Source organism: Dermacentor silvarum, chromosome 11, assembly GCF_013339745.2.
Source record: "Dermacentor silvarum isolate Dsil-2018 chromosome 11, BIME_Dsil_1.4, whole genome shotgun sequence".
NCBI classification, from domain to species: Eukaryota; Metazoa; Arthropoda; class Arachnida; order Ixodida; family Ixodidae; genus Dermacentor; species Dermacentor silvarum.
In genome coordinates, this window is record NC_051164.1 from 42,160,969 (window position 1) to 42,186,007 (window position 25,039).

The following is a 25,039-nucleotide window of genomic DNA, read 5'->3' on the forward strand; positions in this document are numbered from 1 at the left end:
CAACCCCTCACATACCCGCAACATGTGAGCCCGCTATCAAAACAGGAGTTCCGGAACTTAAAGGTGGGGCTGACATGTATTACATGCCATCTAGAGCACTGCACGGGCCAATTTTTTCAGCCCGGGCCCAGCTCGGGCCCGTTTTTATGTTGGGCTGCCCGCCCGGCCGAGCCCGATCAAAACTTATATGGCGAGACCCGGGCCCGGCCCGGGCCCGGAAATTATCTACGTTACCCGCCCGGCCCGGCCCGGCCCGCCACGCTTTTACCTTAGGCCCGAGCCCGGCTTGAAACCGGCCCGAACCCGGCCCGAGACCGAAAAATACATGTTTTTCAGAGTTGAGACGCCCGAGAATAACTCGCTGCACGATACATGCACACCAACAGAAAGCCCGAGCCCGGCCCGGGCCCGCGTCAAGAAATCCGAGCCCGGCCCGGGCCCGGGTCAAAAAGCACATGCCGTGCCCGAGCCCGGCCCGAGCCCGTGAAAAAAACTGCTCTACCCGGCCCGGGCTTTCGGGTAAGCCCGAGCCCGTGCAGTGCTCTACATGCCGCAACGTGAGGCGAGATGCGGCGAGGCGACACACAGTCTGTAGTCGCGAATTGCTTCACGTGCACCAATTTCTCAACTGGAAGCCGCAGCACTGCACTTGAAAAAAATTAATATTATTACAAAGACATCTTCGTGTCAACGATTTCTGGCTGGGAGAAGGGTTACTTTGTTTTCATGGTTAATTTGGGGTGAAGATAGCTCAAGTCATTCGGGCTTCATATCAGTACTTGAGCATCTAGATAGTGGTGCACCCTATCGTCAATTTCTTTTCAGATGAGCTCTACGGTTTCATTTGGGTTCCCGAAGTGCCAGATTTTTTTTTTGTTCCCTTGCCTCATTGACACTGACTGCGCATGCGTGGTGACTCGGCATGGTGCTGTCGCGAAAAGACGCCTGTACTACTGAGGCGCAGAACGGGCATGACTGAAGAAAGAAACAGCGGACACACGCCTCCTGCTTTTACTAGCTTCGGCGACGAGGCAATCGCGAGTACAAGCCGTGAAGACGCCGTGGGTTCTTCATCCACTTTGGACAATTACACTAGGTGAGTCTACGCGCTTGTAAAATCTCCTTTGGTTATTGCCACCCGTAGAAGCAATCCGCAATAGAGGCATTGACAGCTGCAGATTTCTTTCGACATTAAAGCGGGCCTTTGGCAGACAGCTTGAGGCTGTACATGGGCGAGTTTATTAGCTTATATCGCACGTCGATGCACGGTTTATGCGAAATATATTGTCAAGGAAGGAGCAGCTGCGGTTGTAATAAATCTTTTGTTTGGGCCGGTTGGTTCACAGCTGAAAACCTTGACGAGCAGCGCAAGAAACACGGACATAGAAGACACTCGTACAAAGTCCGTGTTTTGTCACGGTTCGTCAAGGTGTTCAGCTGCGGCTGTTTACGGTTAAGGTTAGGAGCAGTGCCACTACAGAAAGCAAATGTTTTTACCAAAGAATATATTTTTCGTTTGTGTTTGATCCCCGTGCGGAATCATACTGCGGTAGCCCAATATATGCGGCGTCGCGCTGCTGATCTCGACGTCACAGGTAATCTTCCAGACGCAGCCGACGCAGCGGCCATATCATCGATGATGGCGAAATGGAAAAGCGCTCGAGTGTTTGGGCTTACGCGCGCATTATTGAAGTCCGGATGGTCAGATTTAATCTTGAGCGCCAGCAACGGCATTCCTCATAGCGAGATCATGGTTCTGCCGCCGGAAACCCAAGAATTTAAACCCAAGAACTTTAAACGCACCGGACCATTTCGTTGGCGGTCGAGTCAGCATTTTCAAAGAGGCTCGTGAAATTGCGAGCAAATAGTGTAATTTTGCAAAAAGACAAAGTGGGTACTTTCCGCACGAAATCTTCGTGGTTTATTGCTGCTCAGGAAACCTAGTACGGGCGACTGAAAGAAAATTGTGAGATGGGTTTAAAATGAACACTGCGCTTATTTGCATCACATATGTGTGGGTCAATCTTGAAATACTACCTTGATGACGCGACAGCTGCGCCCCCTTGGCTCAACTGCGAACATCCGCGTTCGTAGAGCATGCCAAACTTAATGATGATGTGGCTATTGAACAGTTGGTGACCGTCGCTCTTATGAAGCGCGCTCGCAGGCCTGCAGAGCTGTTTATAACTTGGCTGGGCGACTGTTTAGGCCGACTGGCGCACGCACTATACGATAGTTAGCCTAACGTAGCCGAACCTAACTTTACCTAATGGTCTTGTGCACCCTACCCGTGCGTCGCTCATGGGGCGGCTGGCGGTGTAAACAAAGCTTCACAAGGACCGCCTTATGGGCTAGTTGGTCTAGCATAGTTAATTTTAGATATAGCGCAAATAAGTACACATGCACATGAAGAAGACACCAGACGCAGACGAGTGCTTTTCCCCGTCCTTCGTGTCTTCTTCGGGTGTATGTGTACTTCTATGCGCTATATCTGAAAGTAAAACAAAGCTTGTAAGCATATATTCGTTTTAAATCGCACATGAACTCGTATCCACTGAATATGTGTCATGTTCTAAAGCTGCTACACTTCAATCATATATTCCTGTGAAACTCTTTCTTGTATTGTAGAGTTCCTAATGGCACCTGGGGTGGCCAACGGCACACGCCGTACTACCCGGCTGACGTCACATACACCATGCATGGTAGGTGCTATACGGCGCAAGTAACCCTATCTTTCGACGTGATTGAAGAGGCTAATGGATGCTATCTGATACGATACGTTCGAACAGAGTCGCCACTGGCTGACAGGTGCATGGTTCTGCACCTGTGAGCCAGCGTTCTGCATGGTTACTTGTTCACAAGGTTGCACTGTAGTCGCATGCTGTTTGGCGCACGAGTGAGATGATCTGACAGGTTCTTCGGTGCAGCGATGAAATTGCTTGCACGTGTAAGATTCAGCAATAGTTGCGGTGGCAGTGAACGAATTAACCATGAGCCCTCGCTCCATCCCTGCTCCACATTTAAGTTTAACAGGAAATGTTATGCCATTACTTGGAATGCTTTTCATTCGGGCTGTTTCTTAAAATGGGCAACTACATGATAAGGTAAACATTGCTGCTGCTCTTGTCTTAATTCATACTTTACCGGAAAAAAAGACTGCAACGAAGTCTTGCTGTTGAATTCAATGGCGCAGAACACACTCGGACGAATTTGACATAGGGCAAGATATTCGTCGGCGATGTTGGGCATGTGATTTGACCTCGTGTGTTTGGGCCCCCTTATGTTCTTTGGTTGTGGATCTCGAACAAGACAGAAAATGTAGCACAAGTGTCATTTGGACTGTTGAAACGAATAAATCATCGTGTGAAGTTTTCAAAGCAGTTTGATATCCAGATTTCAATTACGTATTTAAAGTATATTAAGAGGCGCTTGAAACTGCACGCCTCCAGCTGCACTATTTCACTTCAATGCGAAATGTTAATTTTCTTGAAAAAAATAATTTGCGATATTACGAAGATACATTTTAGCGTTCCAAGGCCCTTGCAAAGAGTTCAAATAAAAAATGAATAAACAACAAACCCCGTGAGTCACTCTGCATGCAAGTGTCTCCCAATGTCGCGGTATTCGTCGACAAAAATTACTTTTTCGCTTTGACACCAAAACTGGATGGAACATGATCACTGTAAGCACCGCCCACGTTATTCTCGGACAGCAGTCCTGGTGAAGAGCAGCTCGTTATGACCTGTTGATGGCATGCAATCCGTTGTCTCGTGCTTCTATCGCATGCGACGGTAGGTCGTCGAGATACGAGGCGCGCACGGGCTGTCAACCCACCGACAGATAGAAAACAAACAAAACGGAAACCTTTGCGCGGGCAGTTCCAGGCGCTCTTCGTGCTCCAGGCTTCCATATCGCAGCGAAAAAAAGCGGCTATTTGTCAAAGAACACCTCGACAACGGATGACTTTTACATGCGCAAGCATTTACATGCTTACCCAACGAGGAAAACTGTCCGCCCGTTCGTCGTGTAAGACGATCGCTTTCATAGGTAGAGCCCGCAGTAGCGAGCGAATTCACATTCGTGCTGCCTATCGCTTCCACTCGCACGAAGCTTTAACCACACGCCGCACCCTGACCCTATTGCAGATCGCTTTCGAGATATTGGGCCGGGCGTCTCTCTTCAACACGAAGTAAGCGGCGAGAACACAGCACGCGAAGTTATATGTCAGTCGGCACTCTGTCCACATCGCAGATCGCTTTCAAGATAACGGCCGCGCGGCCATGCAATACGGAGCCCCCGCTAGGGTAATTACTTCGACATCTCCCAGGGGAGTTTCTGCGTAAATATTTTGTTAAAAACCGCTTGAATTGCTTTTGCCTCCTGTGGCATCCTACTAGAATACTATCATTGCAACGATGGCGTTAAAAACATTCAATAAAAAGGCTTTAACAAGTATCAGTAACAAATCGGCTGCTACTCCTCCATCTGTTGTAAACCGTGCTGAATGAACGAATAGTAACGAAAGCGTCTCGTATTTTTGTATCTGGTTCACTAAAATATATCGTATGGTTTATTCTTGTCTTAGTTACCCGTACTATTCCTCAGCGTATCAACACTACCACAATAACCGCTGTATAGTGTTTTATTTTAGCTGCACCAAAATATTTAAACATCGCCATTTGAACACAGCACAATTCAAACCCTTGAACTCATTACTCGATGAGGCGAACATTACGTCGATGAGAAGTCAAATTTGGAATTGACTACTCAAGAAAATGTTACTGATTAAGTTTCTTACTATTTAATTCTCAGCACCTATTTCAACCTATAAAATGTGGCTACTGAATTTGCAAGACATATGAACTTGGAGCGAATTCTGAGGATGGCACCGGTTTCGAGGTGTGCGCCGTCAGGCTTGGGGTAAACATACACTGCTGTTCGACTTACTTTTTAACAAAACACTGCGCTACGCATTGAACTACGAAATTAATTGGAATGCCAATGTATTTCGTTGGAAAGTTCGACAATTACCTCGAAAGTGTGTAGTCCTGAAAATTTGTTCCAAGGACATACACTTTGGGAAGTCACCGACTAGAATTTGTTAATTGCATTAGGTGCCATAAAGTAATTATCTTGAACTTTATTAGTGTAATTGTGTTAACAATTCTATTAAGCATTTTCATTTCTTCGAAGTAATGTCCGGCTCATCTAATATGTAGATCAAGGGCTATAATTGTGCTATCTGCCACTGGTTTTTTTTTTAAGCTGGTGCAGATCAAAGAAAATCACCTGTACACAAGAGTAAGGAGGTAAATATTTGGATGATTAGAGGCCGATTTGAATATTGCCTAAATTCTCAAAGCGACAAGAGATGACTATATTCACTAAACTAGTATAAATTTCTTGAGGAACACTTCGTTATAACGCCACCACACTACGGTTTCAGACCTGACCTTTCAACACAAATCGCCTCACCTTTTCAGCAAGGATTATTTCATAAAATGTATTTGATACTATAAACCACGTAACGTCATTGTAAAAAATGCCAAGAGAGTAATTGTCGAACAGTAGCGAATCAACACGCGTGCTTTCAGGGCATGCAGACATGGCTGAAAACAGAAGCACCGGTTACAGGCCTCCTGTGTCCAGCAACGGCGGCGATGATGCAGTGCCCAGTACAAGCCGCGCTGGCAGGCATGAAACATCAGCTGGTTTGGAATATGACGGGAGGTGAGCCGGACTTTTGAAGCAGTTCTTCGGAGCGTGTTAAAACGATCAGGCAGTAGACCATTTGCAGAGACGAAGATTCTTGCACGATGGCCCCACGCATTGCAGGCTTTCAAAGCGACGCGGGCATTGCTACGATTCATGAACTCGACTGGCCTCAGTGACCGATTTTGAAGTGTTAGACGACCGCGCGCGTTCACACTGAGAGTACCTCCTTCCCTCTCTCTCCTTTCTTTCTTTTCATCCTTTCTTTCTCTCTCCTTTCTTCTTTTCATCACCTGTGCACCCTGTTACAGACTACGCCCACGATGCAGCTTCTCGGGCTGCAACGGCTCGCCAGATTGCAAGGGAATGTCTTTATGCCTCCCAGCTGTCCCAGAAGGCTTGCTACGATAGCCATCACAGAGTCGTTAATTACTCATCGGGCTCTTTGGTCGTCCTCTGGATGCCTTGCCGTCACGTTGGCTTGTCGTAAAGCTTGTTTCCCGCTACTCCGGACCTTACAAGGTCCTACGCCAGATCGCTGACGTCACGTACGAGATCGCTCCATTGGACCGCATCCGCATCATCTGCCGCATCCGCAACTGTCCGCCGTGCACGTCTCCCGACTTAAGCCTTATGTTGCCGGACACGATCCTACTGCTCCTTAAGCGCCCAGACGGCGCTCTCGACGGCGGCGGTTCTTTGTTACGAGCTATTCCCGCGCACTGAAGAACGCATCCTGCCGAACATGGAAGAATGCACCAGGAAGACGGTGAAGACGGCGATCAGAGTAGCGCTCGTGTTGTTCTGCCATCTTGCCTGCAGCCGTCTCTCTCTGTATATACTTTGTAAATATAATTTCCTATCCCGTTTGGCTACTCTCATCCTCGATGCAATGTGCAGCAAGTCTTTGCGGTACAACACACGTCTCACACATCATCGGCTTCGCCACGCGGATGAAATGCCACATCAGTGTGCTCAATGCGGCACAGGTTTCGCAGAGAGAGGAACCTTCGACGGACATATGTGGCAGATGGTCACGTCCTATTAGTGTCGAGATTCCTTTAGAGACGCGATTCAACTGGTCGCTCATCTCGTGACGCACAGACGGGGGCAGCCGTAACAGTGTGATTGGTGTGCATATGAAATCAATCGTCTGCAACTTTTTCATAGAGACGTGAGTGTGTAGCTGTGCAGGAAAACAATGCTGATATTCTTTCATAGCACTGAGCAACATATGCTACGCAACCTAGCGCCATAAACAATTGCTGTACGTCTGTCGTCTCTGGGTTGTCGCGCAGGTATTTGACACCAAAGATGCAACGTATTGCAGGGTTCCTCAAAAGACCCAGAAGTGGGATAACTTTAATGTGAGATTGACGGCTGTCGACTGCATGCCAAGGCATATTATTTGGCTCTCCAGTGCATGACGTCATTAGAGAGCTTTAACGTGTCCAGTATTCTGGTAAATGCAAAGGAACTGGACGTTTTATGTGATGAGAGAAGGCGCAAACCTGATTGGCCTGCACGGTGCAGCCACCTTGTGACATAGAGCTCAGTCACAAAAACACGGAGCCAACATTGCAGAAACCAAGTGAATTGACACGTGTACATGTTTATCTTTCACCGGTGACCGCTTTTCACCGACTAACAAATGTTAAACGTCATCGCTAGGCACAGGACGCGCCTGCATGCTTCCGAAGTTTCTCGAACGTTATCGGTGCTTCTATCCGTTATCTGTTGTCACCGACGCTTCCGTAATATGATACTATGACCGACGCGAATGGTCTAGAACTTTCTGGAAGATACGCGGGCACCAAGGAATAATCTGAAACGTTCGATGACTCATGTATAAAAGCCGACGCGTTTCGCCGCTGATCAGATTTTCGACGACCGCCGACTGTGTTCGCCGCTATCGTTGTGCTTCGAGTGTAAGTTGCTTTTGTGGGCACAGGTTCGCCCAATAAAGAATCAGTTTCGTTATTCAGTTTTACGACTATTTGCTTCATCGTCACTACTACGTGAAGGTATTATACTTCGCTGCGGGCGTAAATATTCGGCAGAGGCGTAATCGTCTTGCTGCGAAAAATTTACACAGGCAGTAAAGTGAAATGAATATGGTTACTGCAATATAAGCTGCCTTTGTCTGTTTAAGCTCTTTGCTACCGGGTGGCTGTACCGTGCAGGTCGTTCAAGTTCGCGCCTCCGCTCATCCGATAAAACGCCCAGTCCTGTTGCGTTTACACAAATGCGAGACAAGCTGGATTTCTTTATTGCCTACAAAACGTGACCGTTTTCATACCGTATTCAAAACGTCTTGCATGCAGCGCCTGTTCATCATCATGCGCACTCCTAAGAGGAATTATAGATTCTGAATCATACGTAGACTAGTATAAATAAATACATATAGCGAATGCAAGTTGCTGTGTGTTAACGTGGCTTCAGCGATCATGGCGTGTTCTACTGTTGTACACTTCAATCCTACATCTTCCTGTGAATCTCTCTTGCATTGTAGAATTCCTAATGGCACGTGGGGTGGCCAACGAAGCACGCAGTACTACCCGGCCGAAGTCGCATCCACAACGTACGGTAGGTGTGGGAAAGTTTTTGGTCGCTAATGTATACGGCGCAAATACATCTCGCTTTGGACGCGATTGAAGACTCTATAATGTCTGCTATCGGATGCGGTATATTCAAACAGCGTCGCCACTGGCTTACAGGTGCATGGTTCTGTGAGCCTCCGTTCTGCCTGGTTTCTTATTCACAAGGTCGAACTGTAGTCACATGCTGTTTCGCGCACGATTGAGATTATCTGACAGATAATTTGATGCGGCGATGAAGTTGCTCGCACGTGTAAGATTCAACACTAGTTCCGGTGGCAGTACGTGAATTATCCGGGAGAACTCGTCCATCCCTTGTGCACATTTAAGAGTTTTAAGACAGCAATATGTGCATTCATATATTGCGTGGCAGAAGAGCCAGAACGGGAAATGCACCAGAAGACGTTTCTTGCTATGTGAAAACGGTTAGCCCCAACAGCGAAAAAATTAGGCCATGTTTTCAGTACAAGGGTTCGTGTCTCCGCCGTTATGAACGAAATCAGCCGTAAGGGCTCTCAAAATTTCGTGCCATTAGTTGCAATGCTTTTCTCTTGGGCTGTTATTGAAATTGGTAACTTCATGATCAAGTCAACTTTGCTACTCTTCTTGTCCTAGTTTCAGACTTCATGGGGATAAAAGACTGCAGGAAAGTCGTAATTAATAAATTAAATGGCGCTGAACAACTCGGACGAAGGATGACATAGGACAGGATATGCGTCTGTGATGTTGGGGGTGTGATATGCTCTCGTCTGTTTGGGAACCGTTATATTCTCGAGTTGTGGATTCCCAACAAGTACAGAAAATACAGCACAGGTGTCATTTGGGACTGTTCAAACCAATAAATTGTCGTCTTACATTTTTTAGCAGTTTGTTATGCAAATTTTATTTCAGTTTTCAAGGTATATTAAGAGGAGCTCGAAACAGTACGCCTCCATCTGCTCTATTTAACCTAACAGGAAAATGCTATTTGCTTTTATAAATAAAAATAATTTGCAAGATCACTAAAAATACATTTTAGCAACCGAAAACCCGTGCAAGTAGTTTAAAAAAAACACATGAAACAACAATCTGGGTTAGTCTCGGCATGAAAAAATCCCGCCATTGTCGAGGTATTCGTGGACAAAAATTCGCTTTTGTCGTTTCGATAACGAAACTGCACGCACGATAATCCATGAAAGTCCCGCCGCGTTGTCGAGCAGCATGCGGCATCCAATCGGTGTTCGCTTGCGATGCAAACGCGCCATGTTAGGTCGCCAAGACATGACCTTCGCGAAGTTAGAGGCGCGCACAGGCGGTCAACCCATTGACCCATAGAAAGGAAGCCAGACGGAATGCTTCGCGTGAACCGTTAATCTGCGCTCTTTGTACGTAAGGCTTCGGTATCAGAGCGACAAAAGCGCGTATTCTTGACAACGAATACCTCGACAACGCATGGCTTTTTAAAAACCGCTTGAATTGTTTTTGTCTCCTGTGGCTCCGTACTTCAATGCTATCATTGCAACGAGGGCATTAAAAACAAAACAAAAAATGTTTTCAACGAACATTATTTAATTAGCAAACCGGCTACGACGACTGCTCGTCCAGCTGTTTTCCGCCGTGCTGAACGAACGAATCGGAAAGAAAGCACTGTCGCATAGGGTAAATCGTGTTTTTATATCTGTTCCCACTAAAATAGATCCTCTGGTTTATTTTTGTCTTAACTGCCGGTACTATTCCTCTGCCTATGAACACTGCCGAAGTAACCGTTCCACCGGGTGTTTTATTTTAGCTGCACCGAATTTTTAAAAATCGCCAATAAATGAAGGCACAATCGATGAGGTGGACAATACTTCCGCAAGAAATGAAATTCGCAATTGACAAATAAAGAAATGTTACGAATTAAGTTTTAGTTTTTTACAGCACCTATTGCAGCCTACGAAATGTAGCCACTGAGGTTGCAGGGCATAGTAACTTGGTACGAATTCTGATGACGTCACCGGTTTCGAGATATGCGCCGTCAAACTTGTAGTAAAAGTGCACTGTTGTTCCACTTACTTTTTTAAGAAAACGATGTTTTATGCACTGAAGCACAAAAGTAATTGGAACGCCAATGTATTTCATGAGGCTTATTGACATTTCATATCTCGAAACTGGTGTAGTCCTGAGAATTCATTCCTACTGCATACGCCTTGCGAACTACTCGGCTAGAATTTGTAAGTTGCAGTATGGGCCATAACGTAATTTTTAGAAGCTTATTAGTGCAACTGTGTTAACTATTCAATGAGAATTTTGATTTCTCTTTGAAGTATTGTCCGGCCCATCTAGTATTACAGCTCAGGGGCTACAATTGGGCTGCCACTGGCAATTTCTTAAATTTTTTGCAGCTAAAATAAAAGCAGCTGGTACACGAGAGAGGGGAGATAAATAATTTGGCTGATTAGAGGTCAATTTCAATATTGCTGAAATTCTCAAAGGAACTGGACATAACTATATTGACTAAACTAAAATCAATTTTTTGATTAACACTTGGTCATAACGCCATCACAGTACTACTTTAGACGTGGCCTTTCAAAACAAACGAGCTACCGCATCCAAAAGAATATTTTTGAAGGGCATTTGATATTATAAACCATTTACCATTATTGTAAAAAATGCCATGAGGGTTATTGTCGCCCAATAGCGAATCAACACGAATGATTTCAGGGTATACAGACACGGCCGAAAACGGAAGCGCCAGTTACTGGCCTCCCTGTGTCCAGCAGCGGTGGCGATGAGGCAGTGCCCAGTACAAGCCGTGCTGGCATGGAGGAAGCGTCAGCCTATTGGGAAAACGACGGGAGGTGAGCCCAACTTTTGGAGAAATCTTTCCATGGAAGCAACTCAGAGACGACAGGAATGCTGCCGGGGGCTCAGTTATGCTTGCCCTGATGAACTAGTGCGCGGGATCGAAGCTATGATTGCTGAAATAGCAGAACGGCAGTGCCATTAACAGGAACGGCCATTAATTGCCATTAGGAGCATTACATTACCAGGAAGCTTACGCTGCACAGCTCCCATCTATTTACCTGGCAACGTAGGAATATAGTGATGCGAAAGCGTCAAACGGCTCATTGACAGAAAAAGCCGGCGTCCGGCGTCTGTACCAGCGAAACGGCGCCTAAATTGCCATTGGTTGCGACGCCACGTCACGATCTGCGCCTCGACCGAGAAGAGCGGGCGAAAAAGTCCAAGCTCCTTTCTTAAAGAAAGATGGTTGAACGCGAAGCTTCTCCCACGCAAACTGAATCAAGTCCAAAGCCAAAGACCCCGCAACGACCCCAAGAAATGCTGAGCGACCCGGTGCGATACATTTGTGATTTGATTGCTTGTTTAGGATAGTATTTTTGAACGTTGAAGTTCGAATGAAGACACATTTCGTTAAGTTGCATAGCCTTTATTTTAGATTGTTTAGCCGTTCATTACACGCACACTCACACTTTCACGTACGACTCTACACTTTGCACAGCATTGCCTGGTGATTGCTGTGGTAGACGGTCAGAGGCTTTGCCGTTGCCGATACGCGGGATCGGCCTTACGGGCACGATCGCGCTCGCGCTTACAAATAAAATAAAATTAAATTATGGGGTTTTACGTGCCAAAACCACCATCTGGTTATGAGGCACGCCGTAGTGGGGGACTCCGGAAATTTGGATCACCTGAGGTTCTTTAGCGTGCATCGAAATGCGGCCGCTGTGGCGGGGATTCGATCCCGCGACCTCGTGCTCAGCAGCCCAACACCATAGCCACTGAGCAACCACGGCGGGTGCTTGTTAGCAAGCAACCCAATGTCGTTCGCATAGGTGCGGAGTTTTCTGCGGACTTCGGACGTTGCTCCTCCAGCTTTAACAGCGTAGCTGTTGAAAAATTCAGAGCCCTTCCCCTGTCAAGAAAATGGTGGTAAGCGAAGCTTGTGGCAAGACGACGCTGTCGCAGGCGTTCCGCTTCGTTTGCCCTAAACTCGGGGTACGCGGATCTTCGCTTACGTTTCGCCTGGGCTTCGGGAGCCCTCTCGCTAGAATCGGACGACAATCTTCGCTTACCCCCATTTTCTCGCCAGGGGAAGGGCTGGTGATCTTGTTTCTTTTGGTGCCACGTGTGACAAGGGTAGTTCAAGAGTGCGCTACAGGTCCCCGAACCCACAGGTGTGTGTGCCATTGAGATTGGATCCTTTCGGCACTGTCACCAGGATCGGCCTACTTTATAGCGTGACACCACCACCACACCCCGATAGTTATGAGCCTATAACTAACCTTAAACTTATAAACCTTAAAAATACACCTCGTGATATTTGTCGCGTACCCTAATTTAACGCTAGGTGCTTTCTCAGGGCGGCCATATGGATTTAAAAAAAATGCTCGCATAATATTAGTGAAAATGCAGCATGCTTGCACAGTCAGATGAAAAATAAGATCCCTCAGTAGTGGATCATTCAATATTTGTGCTTGAAAGCACGTAAGCAGTATCCGCGCTGCGTGTGGAACCAGAATATACGCGTATTCGTTGCTCAGTACCTTCGGCAAAAACGGCTTAACGGTTTGCCTTCGTATCTGAAATGAAGCGATTGAATTATGACCCACGATGCCCTACGGGGGAGTGTGTCCACTTTTATTTGCTGAAAAGGAGAAGAACCGTAGCCATTTGTACCATTTGAAATGTATTACTGTCGTTAATATAGAAGGGGTCCTAAAAGACGGAGATCGACTCTAGGTTGTACAAAAGTCTTCTTCAATGCCGAACGTTTAACTACCCAGGACGGACCTCATGCCATGCCCCGCAAACCTCAAATGCACCAATATTATCAACGGTTAGACGAGGAACGTTTCATGGTAACAGTCGAGTGCGGATATTTCTATTGACCTACACCTGTTAAATGTAGGTTAAATGTGATATATTAGGAGAACAAATAGAGATTTCTCTTATTTCCCACTCGAAGGTGGACTGTTTTTCCGCGTCACATACCGCCAAATTCAGCAGTCTTCAAGACATGCTACGCTAGAACCCAAATTGAACGATAAGTTCAAACGCATGAAACGCACTCTGGTTAAGCAAGTGGCTTAAACATAAATGCGCTATTTTTCTTCCCAAATCTGCATTGGTGAAAACGTGCTGCTATATTTCGGTAGCAGTAGTCGGTACGCTATCTTGAGCCCCTTTGTCCGTCTACTTGCAGGAATGCTACTGGAACCGAGGAAAACGAACGGCACGAGTTATGCGGTGTCTGCGGTGTCTGCGGCAAAGTTTACACCAGACTGAATGCCTTACGCAGACATGCTGCCGAGCACTACGGCAATGAATGCTACACTTGCGATGCATGTGATTTACCCTCTGTAAAGATTACAAAGTTACTAAGACATTACCAGAAGAGCACAAAAGAAAAACGCTACAAATGCGAAACATGCGGTAAATCGTTCAAGCAGTCGTGGCACCGTAACGTTCACCAGCGCACTCATACAGGAATGAAACCCTTCAACTGCGAAACGTGTGGTAAATCATTCGCGCGTTCGGACTATCTTAATACTCACAAGCGCACGCATACCGGCATAAAACCCTACAACTGCGAAACATGTGGTAAATCCTTCAAGCTGTTGCACCATCTTAATGGCCACAAGCGCACGCATACAGGCATAATACCGGAGAAATGCACAACATGTGGGAAGTCATTCACGCGGTTGGATAGCCTTAAGAGACATCTACTAAAGCACACAGGCGAGAAACCCCATGTCTGCCTAAAATGTATGAAATCATATTGTAGCAAGGAATATCTCAAAGCGCATATGAACCTGCATACGGGCGCGACACCTTTCGTCTGCGAAACATGTAGTAAGTGTTTTGTGAACAGCTCAAATCTCAGAAGGCATCGCCTCCGCCACGTGGATGAATCGCCGTATCAGTCTGCTGAAAGCGGCACTCGTTTCTCAGATAGAGGATCCTTCGACGGAAACATCTGCGAGATGCTTACGTGCTATTTGTGTGGAGGTTCCTTTAGAGATGACGTTCAACTGGCCACTCATCTCGTGACGCACAGAGGTGGGCAGCCGTAACAGTGTGATTGGTGCGCATATGAAGTCAATCACCCGCGACCTTTCCACAGAAATGTGAGTGAACCTGTGCAGGAAACAACGCTGATGTTCTTTTATAGCTCTCAGCAACTTACGCTAAGCAGCGCATGCGAATACCAGGTTCTTTCTAACGAAGTGGAAAACAGCTTAGTGTAATGCACAGTGTAAAGGATGCCAGCTAGCTCTTTGAAATCACGAAACAATACGCTGTCGCCAGAATTACTTAGCTCGTGTGCCAAAAAATTTTAAATATCTCGACCTGTGAACGCTGTTCACATAGTAACTGTGTCATTAAGACAAACCCAATTGGGCTGCAATTTTACGTTTTGTGTATCTTCAGCGTAGAATGGGTAACAAAAGAACCTTGACTGCTCGATCAAATATGGTAATTTTCGCAATGCCAATAGCAGGAAACATGTAGTTGTGAATAATTATTGAACTGATGGAAGGTTTCTAGTAAAAATAAGAAGTCGGTTCTGTAATTGCGATGTTGCTCCGTTGCCTTCGACAAAAAGTTCGTAGTGATTTTTGCGACAATATTTAGCCATGGTGTACCCACGACAATTCATGGCTTGGAATTTAGACTAGTGCATTGATTTATTCCGTGATTGCCATGACACATGCGAGGCAGTGTTGGTTCTTGCATTGATGCCAAAGATCTTTGTTTAACTGCTGAGCAATTGACTGCTGAGCGAATTGGTAATGCAAGATAAATAAAGAAGTGCTAAATACACGACTGACGAGAAAAAGGTGACAACACGATTTGCTTAATAAACTAAGGGTATATTGAAGAACATGACAGATAATCGGGGGCAGCTGAAAGAACCATTTGCAAAAAAAAAAACAGTTAGTAAAGGTGAGTTTCTAGATAGTGTATACCTGCCGTGTGTAAAGAAACTGAAGGCTTGGCGACACACTTCTCGCCTGCATTTTGGGCAAAGAACGGTTTGTCGAGTTTACGTGCTTTCTTGTTTTACACCGTGCAAGCACCGTTGCATGAGTTATCAGCGGAGGGCAACTTCACTCACGACAGTGCGGAGCCAAGTCAGAGGATGGCTAACCTTTCAGTGAAGATCGATGGTGCCTCAGGCGATGATTAGGGCAGCGGCCAGTTTGGTCGATGTAACACTTCCCTCAGAGAAAGGAAACTTCATAAACGACACCCATAGCACGCTTATACAATCTGTCCACGTTCTTGGCATTGCATGCCTGCCATACATTATAATTGTTCTGGTCTGCTGTCTATTTAGTGCTCCTTTAATTATTTACGCCGTTTTTAATGTCTAAAAGTGAGCTGATGATAGCAGTGGCACTGTGTTAAGTTCAAGTCGCTTGGAGTTTCACTGCATCATAAGCTCACTGACTGCAATAAATTTTAGTTATCGTTGTCTTATCTTGGCGAAACCATTGTCAGTTTCAAAGAGGCTGCAGTTTTTATATATTTGGAAGTGTTATGTTTTTATTCGCACTGCTCTAGTTACAGCCGTAAAATCCTTCCATTCTGATGTGACAATCGCATTTGTGCGAGTAATGGCATCTCAAAGGGGACATGTCGTTTAGGTATATGGATGATTGATCTTAACTTGACGGAACCTTAGTCGATAATAAAGAGAACCTTCTTATCCACACGGAAGGCGTCTGCGTTGACTTGCATTGGTTTACTTGTGTCTGTACAACCGTTTTAAACCAATTGTGCACACGAGAAAGGGGGCGTGGAAAAAAGGCGGGGAGCTGCTTAACTAGACTTCGTTCCCACCCCGAATGTTTTCTGCTTTAAACTTCGGTATGTGGCAAACGTAGTGAACCAAGTAATAACACGGGGAACAAGGCGTTGTTCAGGTGTTGGTGGATTCTTGTCAATGGGGTTTCACCACCTGTCCAACAGATCAGTGTCCCTTAGAGACGAAAGAATGTGTGAAGCTTCCCCACGGGTCATCGCGCATCGTTCTGAAAACATAAATTGTTGCAGACATGCATCTGGAAATCGTTTCTTTGCAAGTTCTTAACAAGAGCGTCCCTTTCAATACGGTAGCTTGGGCGCGACCGCACAACGTTAGATGTTTGCTATCTCTTTGCACGAATTTCAGAATGGACATTTGATACATCCCGTCTTGAATACCCACACAGGCGTATATGTAGATCCGGTCCTTATTGGATGTAGTGGCGAGGCATCCTCTCGACGAAAGCGCCTGGTTATAAAGGGCGCGTGTGGACTGATGGAAAGCGACAGGAATCGAGCACGGATGTCGAATGTCCGTACTTGATTTCTTTTCGCATGTTCACTTCAGGGGAATGTGAGAGTCTGGTGCAGGGAAGATCATCAGCTTCGTCATTTCCAGCTCTAATAATACGAGACGGGATCCACCGCAGCCGTACTGTGAACTCTTTGCTGTCGAAATTTTTCATGAATGAGTGTGACTTGAGTGGTAAAACGCGACAGAGGTGCGGCAATGAAAGGCATCGAGGTCGTAAGGAGTACAACTTTTTGTGCAGCAATAGCAGCAGCTATTGCCACACCCTCGTTGGAACGTGCAGCCGGCCAGAGAATGTCGGTCAAAACAAAACGCTGCAGAACGCAGCAGCGCAGCTGTCGGCGTCTACTTGTGTTTGGATACTTGAATGACTACGCAGCTACTGACAGGTCCACATGAAATTTTTGGGGGGCTACTGTCTTCCTGGCATTGCCATTGTTAAAAGTTGTCCTTCCACATCAAGCGTGCCTACGATGCGCACAATTCCAGGAATGGCACTTCTACACCGAAATTAACATGGCTAATCAGATTTCAGTCGCATTTAGCAATAGCGTAGTGCATTCCCGAACATTTAAGAAAACCAGTGAAACTGGTAATTATACTAGAGGACAAAAATAATGCTCGCCGACTTAAGGCAGTCAGGCGCTTTCATTTCATTGATAAACATGCAGGATGATGATAGCTTTCGTGGGTATGAAATAAATCAGCAGTACCGTATGGTGGATTCAACACAAAGGACAATAGCTATCGATTTTTTTATAAATTCCTTCGAGGAGTCATGCGAACGACAGAAAGCGGAAACCATGAAAAAAATGACCTACTTTCGCCTGAAAGGCGAAACATCAATTGCGATAGCAAATTAGTAGAGCTACACGAAGTAAGGATAGTAGTAGCTGCAAAACTTGGCCACGCAGCAGTACGAGCAACACGCAGAACTGTTGTCGACGCCGTCGGCGTTTAGCCCGTGTTGTCACCGAACGCGCACGGCGTTGGGGACTGTTGCCGGTGCCTCTGGATGTAGCCGATGGACTGTTGCCGGTGCCTCCCAGCCATCCCCTCTGGGGATGGCTGGGAGGTTTTCGAAGAGATGAGAACGGGGATCTGGTCGAGCAGCGTCGGAAGTGTTTACCACCTTCTCGCGTCGCAACGTTTTCATGTAATTACGCATTTGGTGCCGCTGCTAAACGTCGCCTCCCATCCCTCCCTCCCGCCCCCCCACGGCCTTTCGCGCGACGGAAGAAGTCACGTTTGCTCTACATATATGGTGATTGTAAAGGAGGAAAGAGACACTTAATTCAGCAGACCTTCAGGGAGCACGGCGCAGAAGGTGCGTTTGCACTCCGCCGTGCGTTCGCTCCCCGTGAAAGCGCGCGTTCCTCAGGCGCTTTCACTCGCAGATACAGCATACGGCGCGCGGCGACGATTTCATCGCCGCTGACGTCATACGGAACCTCACGGCGACGACGCCGCCGAAGGCAGGAATTTGCTTTGAGTGTCCATATAATTGCTATCGCAATAAAACAACTCAAAGAACTGTTACACGTTAGCTGATGCAGGGTCATTGTTTTCAGGTACGTTGATGAGTGTTTATCGATTTTAGGTGACTACTGTTACAGATAACCAACCGCTGTATAATACGTGATAACGTGAACCTGGAAAAACTGCGATCGGAGAATGCAGCTGAAGCGCCCCGTAACAACAAGCGAGGTTTTGTAGTAAGGATCAAATGACGCCCACGTAAGTTGCAAGTGCAGCTCACGGTGACGAAAGTGACGGTTTCCATACTCATCAACGCCCTGAAGTGTGCCTAAAAGGGAAATAGCGATGTTTTTTGACTAGTAGTGGATCACGAGGTTATCTGTATACAAACCATGAAGTGCTGTGAAGAACATATCAGGAAAAAATCAGTAGATCATATGTGTACGATGAAAAGTGCTGACAAGACGCTAGTCGCCTCTACAAAAGTGACTCGTAGCCGTGTTGTCTGAACGAATCCCCACACCTGTATTGGACTACATCATGCATATGGAAAGCGTGGTGCGTAGTGCCCTCTACATCTCTCCCGCGAGATATGCCCACAAGACAAACCAAACATTTCACTAGTCAAGTCGACTCGGAGTCTTGACTCGACGCCCACACCTGGCCACTCTGACTGTGCGATCATTGGAGACACGTAGAGTCCCTGTTGCCGTGGCATCTGTTACTGTGTTCCGCTCTTCGTGCTCTTGGCGGTTTTCACTGTGAGCTGGCTCGTTGAGCTGGCTCATCGTTGGGTCTGAATAGGGCACTAGATGTACCATATTACGCACGAGCACCCAGGTGGGTGTTTCCATGACGTACGAGCGGGGCTTGGAGGCTAGGCTGAGATCACACGCCATATCCTTGATGTCTCGAATCCACACCGTATCTCACGGCTGCAGCGGAGGAAGGACGGTCGCCGCATGAGGCCGAGCGAAAGTCTTTCTTCTGCCGCCTTGTCACCTCTTGGTCTTGGCAATTGACATCGTCTGGCGCAGGCCACTTCGCTTCTAGGCGGCCCACTGTCTTCGCAAACCTGGTTCGCAGGCTGCGGCCCAACAGCCCCGACATGGCCCGCCCCCAAGTCCGATCTTAGAACGGGGTAAGCAAGCACACCAGACCCAGTGTTTCACTGACGACCGGGTATGGGTCGATGGCCCAAGCTTGCTAGAGGGTAAAGCCATTCCAGGTCCTGGCGCCTCTCGCTGTAGTTCTGAGAAACCCTCCGCCATATCGTTCCCACGTCGAAGTATAATAATTTGGCGTCCCTGAAGGACGCACCTTCTGGTAGCATCGAATGCCGAATCTTTCAGCATTTCAGTGGCCACGTTGACTCGGTGGAATTCTCTGTGACGTTCTCTGTTACATTGGGCTGCCCGCCCGAGCCCGACCAAAAGTTTTATGGCGAGTCTATGTTACCAATAGTTTGTTACCCGCCCGGCCCGGCCCGCCCGGTTCGAAACCGGCCCGAACCCGGCCCGAGACCGAAAAGATCACCGAGCGGCATTAAAAAAGATAAAAAAGTGAATGAAAGGAACTTATTCTTGAGGTATAAATACGTGTCATGTGCAATTATGAACACCATTTGAGCTGTATGAACGCAAATACCAGCGCGCGAAGTAGTACGAATGACCCTGCCGAGCAGTATCGCCAGCAGTTTCCAACGGCGCGACCTTGATGCGGCCCAATCCACTTCTATCGCAGCGCCGCCACAATAGTTTTCCACGTCTGGCGCCTCACTGCAAAGCATGCGCCACCCCAGCCGCTCGTCCGACTCAACCCTATTCTATTACACTATAGCCGAAGCGCAGCCACGACCGGTCGTGAGTGCAGCGCATGGATGGAGTAAATTGAGAAAGAAAGCTTCTCGTTCCTCCAAGATGCAGCGTAATGCGCTGCTGCTAGGCGGCCGGTTGAGAACATGCGTGCAATCATGGATGGACGCCGTGCCATATTTCAGCCGCGTGACGAATGATCTTATCTGGCCAGTCATCGTTTTACCAATTCGGTTTTGAAGAATCCGCAAGTCGCGAACGCGCTTGCACCGCGCTGAAAGCATAATTACATTGATTTAGGTAAGGAATACAATGGCATCCTTTGGTTTGAGGCGGCTTCGGTCTTTCTGGACTTTTACATTCCGTTCAAACAGCGCAAAGTACGACGGAAGAAGAAAAGGGAAGTACACAGGAGTAGCACTGCTAGCCTTCCAGCTGCGCCAGGACAACAGTTTTTCAGAGTCGAGACGTGCGAGGATAACTCGCTGCACGTTACGTGCACACCACCAGAATGTTCGAGCCCAACCCAGGCCCGCATCAAAATACCCGAGCCCGGCCCGGGCCCGGGTCAAAAAGCACATGCCGTGCCATAGCCCGGCCCGAACCCGTGAAAAAACTGCCCTACCCTACCCGGCCCGGGCTTTCTGGTAAGCCCGTGCCCATGCAGTGCTCTAGTATAGTGGCTCCCCTTGTAATACGAGGACATTGTTCATGTGGCACAGAAGCAGTTGTGTCGCGCCCTGATTCGCGCCATGTCGCCAGCGCGTATTATTAGAACACTGTGCGTGAAACTCGAGCGCGACGCCAAGCCTTGCTATGCTTTCAATGCTTGCCTTCGGGAGAGGCTGCCAATTTTTTGATGCCGAGCTCTCTCGTGCGATGGCTTACATTGTTATCTTGTGATCCGCGTGCTATGTGGAATAATTAGTTTTCTTCCTCACAACATGATGTGGAGGTGATTTCGGTCTTCAAATGATTGTTATTCGGATGTCCAGCTTGTCACACTTACTTGTTGACGCTCACTATTTCTTATTCTGAATGTAGCAGCTGCGCAGGCGACTGAACAAAAGGAATTGAACTAGATCCTCCAAGAAATAAATTGACGGTTTGAAGAATTAACGTGTCACCTTGAAAATTTCACTGCATTCAGTCACGTGGGGTGGTGGCGGAAACTTTTGTTACGCATGCGTTCTTTTCGCTAAACTCTGAAAGCACGAGTTGGTGTCACCTAGCACACTTCTTATCCAACCGCTAAATAAATGTGGCCATAAAACTGCACAATTTGAGAGCACAGCCAACACAGGCTCGACGAAGAACTACCCTTTTATCTCCTCGCAACCGCCACTATACATGTGGCTCCACGTAAAGCGGACCGCACCTCTAGGAATCTCTATAGGGCGAATTTTACAGGTGCACCCACAAAAACATCCAAGCATCAATCCGGGGGAGATATCTACATAATTAAAATTGGTGAGTGTGCGGCGGCACCGGCAGTCGAACCCAGTACTTCCCGCATACTAGGTAGATGCCCCGACTCTATGCCATTTGGGATGGGCAAAAAGCTGCACAACAGAGAAAATACCAGGCCTTTTTATTTTGCGATGGCTGCTTCTTGCGCTTTTGCGATAACTAGTTCGGAACACTCGGAAATGAACACGGAACTGCTGCAGGCTTAACTGACCGAATCCCGAGGTCCATCTAGGCAATGTGACCATCAGTGACATGCTTTTACGCCTTCACAATGTCACCTTGCACTAAGTACAGGTCGCGCATCATACTTATTTGCTAAGCAGTTTATCTGCACGAGGAATAGGTGGGTGCGCATGACATTGTGGGCACCAACCGGACTTGAATAGTCGCACGCAACTTCAGCGGATAAATACTGAAGAACAACAGCCAAAGCTCATTACCCATAGCTGTGATCCACCATCCGGAAGCGGCAGATCGAATGACGTCGCAGAAAAATGGCGCTTCTCTGGATTGCTGTTGTTCCCGCTGCTACAGCCGGGTGCGAAGCAAGTTGACAAACAAGAATGCTTCTTTAGTCTAGAGTGCAACTGTGTTCGATGGAGTTATTGCACTGAAAATGCCGATAGTGACCGTGTGTTCGCGGAGCCAACAAGAAAAAATGTTGGTTCTCTCGTAATCGAGAGTAGATGTAAGCATGAAATGGCTACCATAAGCGTCTTTTTCTACCTTAGGTGCCACCGCCTTCAAACGCTTTTCTTCTGCCAATATTGCAGCGCGCTGAACGTCTGTCACTACTTTTTTCTTCTTGTCGAGTACCACTCACGAGTCACGGACCACTGGCGTTCAAAAGAGTACAGACAAGCCAGTCTCAGCGCCAAAAGATGTATGATGCTCTCTACCTGCCTTTTGAACTTTGCTATTGGAAATGACAAATAAAACTGCAGCGTACTGGAAGTTACAGCTTGAGTGATTTTGTGAACAAACGTTAGAAAGAAACCGGAAGCAATATTTTAACAGCGAAGCTGTTTATGCCAGCCGTAAGGTGTGGTTCGTATCAAGAAACTGCCGCGCGGTAGCCATGGCAAGCAGGCGACGCCACAGCTGCTAGAACACTTGGCGCAACCTCTTGACGTCATGCCACGCTATCGCCGCCGCCACAGCTGGCATGACGTCATGCTCCCCCGCACCGCCGGCCGCTACAACGTCACTGCGTCGCCTAGCAACCACCTCGCGAGCGGAGTGTGCTTCTCCTTCCCTCCGTGCCGTGCACATGTTTTCTTGACATGGGACGTTGAAGAGGGAAGGAGTGCACGCGCACGTCGCGAGCTGTACTCCTGCACGCGGGACAAAGAAAGAGAAAATGAGAGCGAGCGAGAGAGAGAGAGAGAGAAACAAATTGTAGCAGAACCAACGAGGCAACGCGCAGAGCTGCTGTCGACGCCTTTCGCACTTCCCCGTTTCACCGCATTAGCGCCGAACGCGCCCTTGCGGTGTCCGTGACTGCAGCAGGCAAAGCGAGAATGTGCGCGTCGGCGGCGAGCCGATTCGGAATACCGTGCCTAGCAGCACTTAGCATTTCCTATCAAAACTAGCCAAGCCTAGTTAAACCTGTGTAGCGGGGAAGAGAGTCCGCAGCCCGGAGAGCGCGAGACAGCGACCGACGCTCTTGAACCAAGGCTGTTGCGTAGCCCTAACTGTTTTGCAATTAAACCCCCTCACAGATTGGTGGAGGTGCTGGGTATTCTACCAGTCTCCCAACCTGGAACTACGAAGCCGTACCTTACCTCCAGCGTCAGCGATGCCGGAAGAAACCACCACGCAAGGCTCCTCCCAGGCTCAAGCCACCGTCTGTCCCGGCGTGCTGCCTCAGCGTCACCCACCGATATTCAGCGGGACTGACGATCAAGACGTCGAGGACTGGTTGACAAGTTACCAGAGGGTGAGCGCAGTCAATAAATGGGACGATGCACTTAGGCTGACCAATGTAATCTTTTACTTGACCGGCGTCGCCAGTCTCTGGTTCCGGAACCACGAGGCGGAGATTAATAACTGGGCGTCATTCAAGACAACATTGTCGGAAATCTTCGGCCGCCCCGCGGTACGCAAACTCCGCGCAGAACAGCGACTTCGTGAACGCGCTCAACAACCCGGTGAGAACTTCACAAGCTATATTGAAGATGTCGTCGACTTGTGTAAGCGGATAAACCCGTCGATGCACGAGTCAGACAAGATCAAGCATGTCCTCAAAGGAATAACTGATGACGCATTTCAAATGCTGTCGGCAAAAGACCCACAAACCGTCGCCGATGTTGTCAGCTTGTGCCAGAGTTTCGACGAATTGAGCAAGCAACGCGCCCAAACTCGCCGCCCTCTGGAACAGAACGACTCGATCGCGGCGTTGACTTTGGGCGACCAGAATGCACTGTTGCTTCAGATCAAGCTGTTCGTACGTGAGGAGGTTGCCCGACAGCTCTCCATTTTATCGAGCACGCGCGAGCCAGCCCTGGTTCCACATCTGGCCCCAATGATACGCCAAGTTATACAGGGAGAGGACACTGACACTTTGCCTTTCACTCGTCCGCCAGCTCCTGAGCCTGCGTCCTTGTCGTATGCGCAAGTCGTCGCTGCCGAGCCGCCTCGCCAACCGACCTATTCTGCCGCGTCGGCACCTGTTCGGCCCCCACCAGTTCCGTTCAGCCGACCAGTCCCCACAAATCCATGGCGCACTGCAGACAATCGCCCTATCGGTTATTCTTGCGGCTATGCTGGACATGTGGCACGCTTCTGTCGCCGTCGCCCTCCTGTTCCAATAGATGTCATGCGACCGTCTGCTTACGATCCTGGGCGCTCTGGCGGCTCAGCGCAGCCCCAACAATCCTCTTCGCCCGAGCGCATGCCCTCAGCTACCCGCCGATCTCCATCCCCCCGACGTCGCTCTCCGGGCTGCTGACCCCCTCACACCTGGAAGAAGCTAGGTCGATCACCAGGTCCGGTATTTACTCCGCCTTGCACCATTTTTTCAAGTTGCCCACGTCTTTTAGTAACATTTTAGAAAGTAGCCAGTCTATGTAATGCGGTCCTATGCAAGAGGTTGGGGGCCAGAGACCGCAATTTCTTCAGTTTTGACCATTCGCCCGGATGATCTCGTTTTGTTCTGGCAACGATGCCCGCATACCGTTTGAGTGTGCAGATGCTCTCGTTTGAGTGCCCGGATAACAACTCTGGCTTTTGGCTCAAGGTCACTTGAAGGTCACCGACAACGGGAGCTAAAAGCAAGCAGTTCATGCTTAAAAATGTAACGACGATCACGCACAGTGGCCAAGCAGCCATTGCGGATAAAGAGCCGCGTAACAACGTCGCGATTGAGCGACCACGCTACCCAACAGTCACACGCTAGCCTGGACTGCAACAACCCCTCACATACCCGCAACATGTGAGCCCGCTATCAAAACAGGAGTTCCGGAAATTAAAGGTGGGGCTGACATGTATTACATGCCATCTAGAGCACTGCACGGGCCAATTTTTTCAGCCCGGGCCCGGCTCGGGCCCGTTTTTATGTTGGGCTGCCCGCCCGGCCGAGCCCGATCAAAACTTATATGGCGAGACCCGGGCCCGGCCCGGGCCCGGAAATTATCTAC

At 48.1% G+C, this 25,039-nt stretch overlaps 1 protein-coding gene across 3 annotated transcripts in view; it reads left to right on the forward strand.

The window, feature by feature from the left end:
• The first annotated feature begins 956 nt into the window (after nucleotides 1-956).
• The window catches only part of LOC119432535 (oocyte zinc finger protein XlCOF6.1-like), a 64,186-nt gene continuing 40,103 nt past the window's right edge, over nucleotides 957-25,039 (forward strand). The window contains exons 1-5 of one of the 3 annotated variants that reach the window (XM_049658982.1): nucleotides 967-1,096; nucleotides 2,629-2,702; nucleotides 5,595-5,730; nucleotides 8,225-8,298; nucleotides 10,992-11,128. In XM_049658982.1, coding sequence (XP_049514939.1) covers nucleotides 2,637-2,702; nucleotides 5,595-5,730; nucleotides 8,225-8,298; nucleotides 10,992-11,128 — 413 coding nt within the window. In that variant the 5' untranslated portion in view covers nucleotides 967-1,096; nucleotides 2,629-2,636. Of the gene's footprint in view, nucleotides 1,097-2,628; nucleotides 2,703-5,594; nucleotides 5,731-8,224; nucleotides 8,299-10,991; nucleotides 11,129-25,039 lie in introns of all 3 variants that reach the window. The other 2 variants (XM_049658984.1, XM_049658983.1) reach the window with 2 other exon arrangements.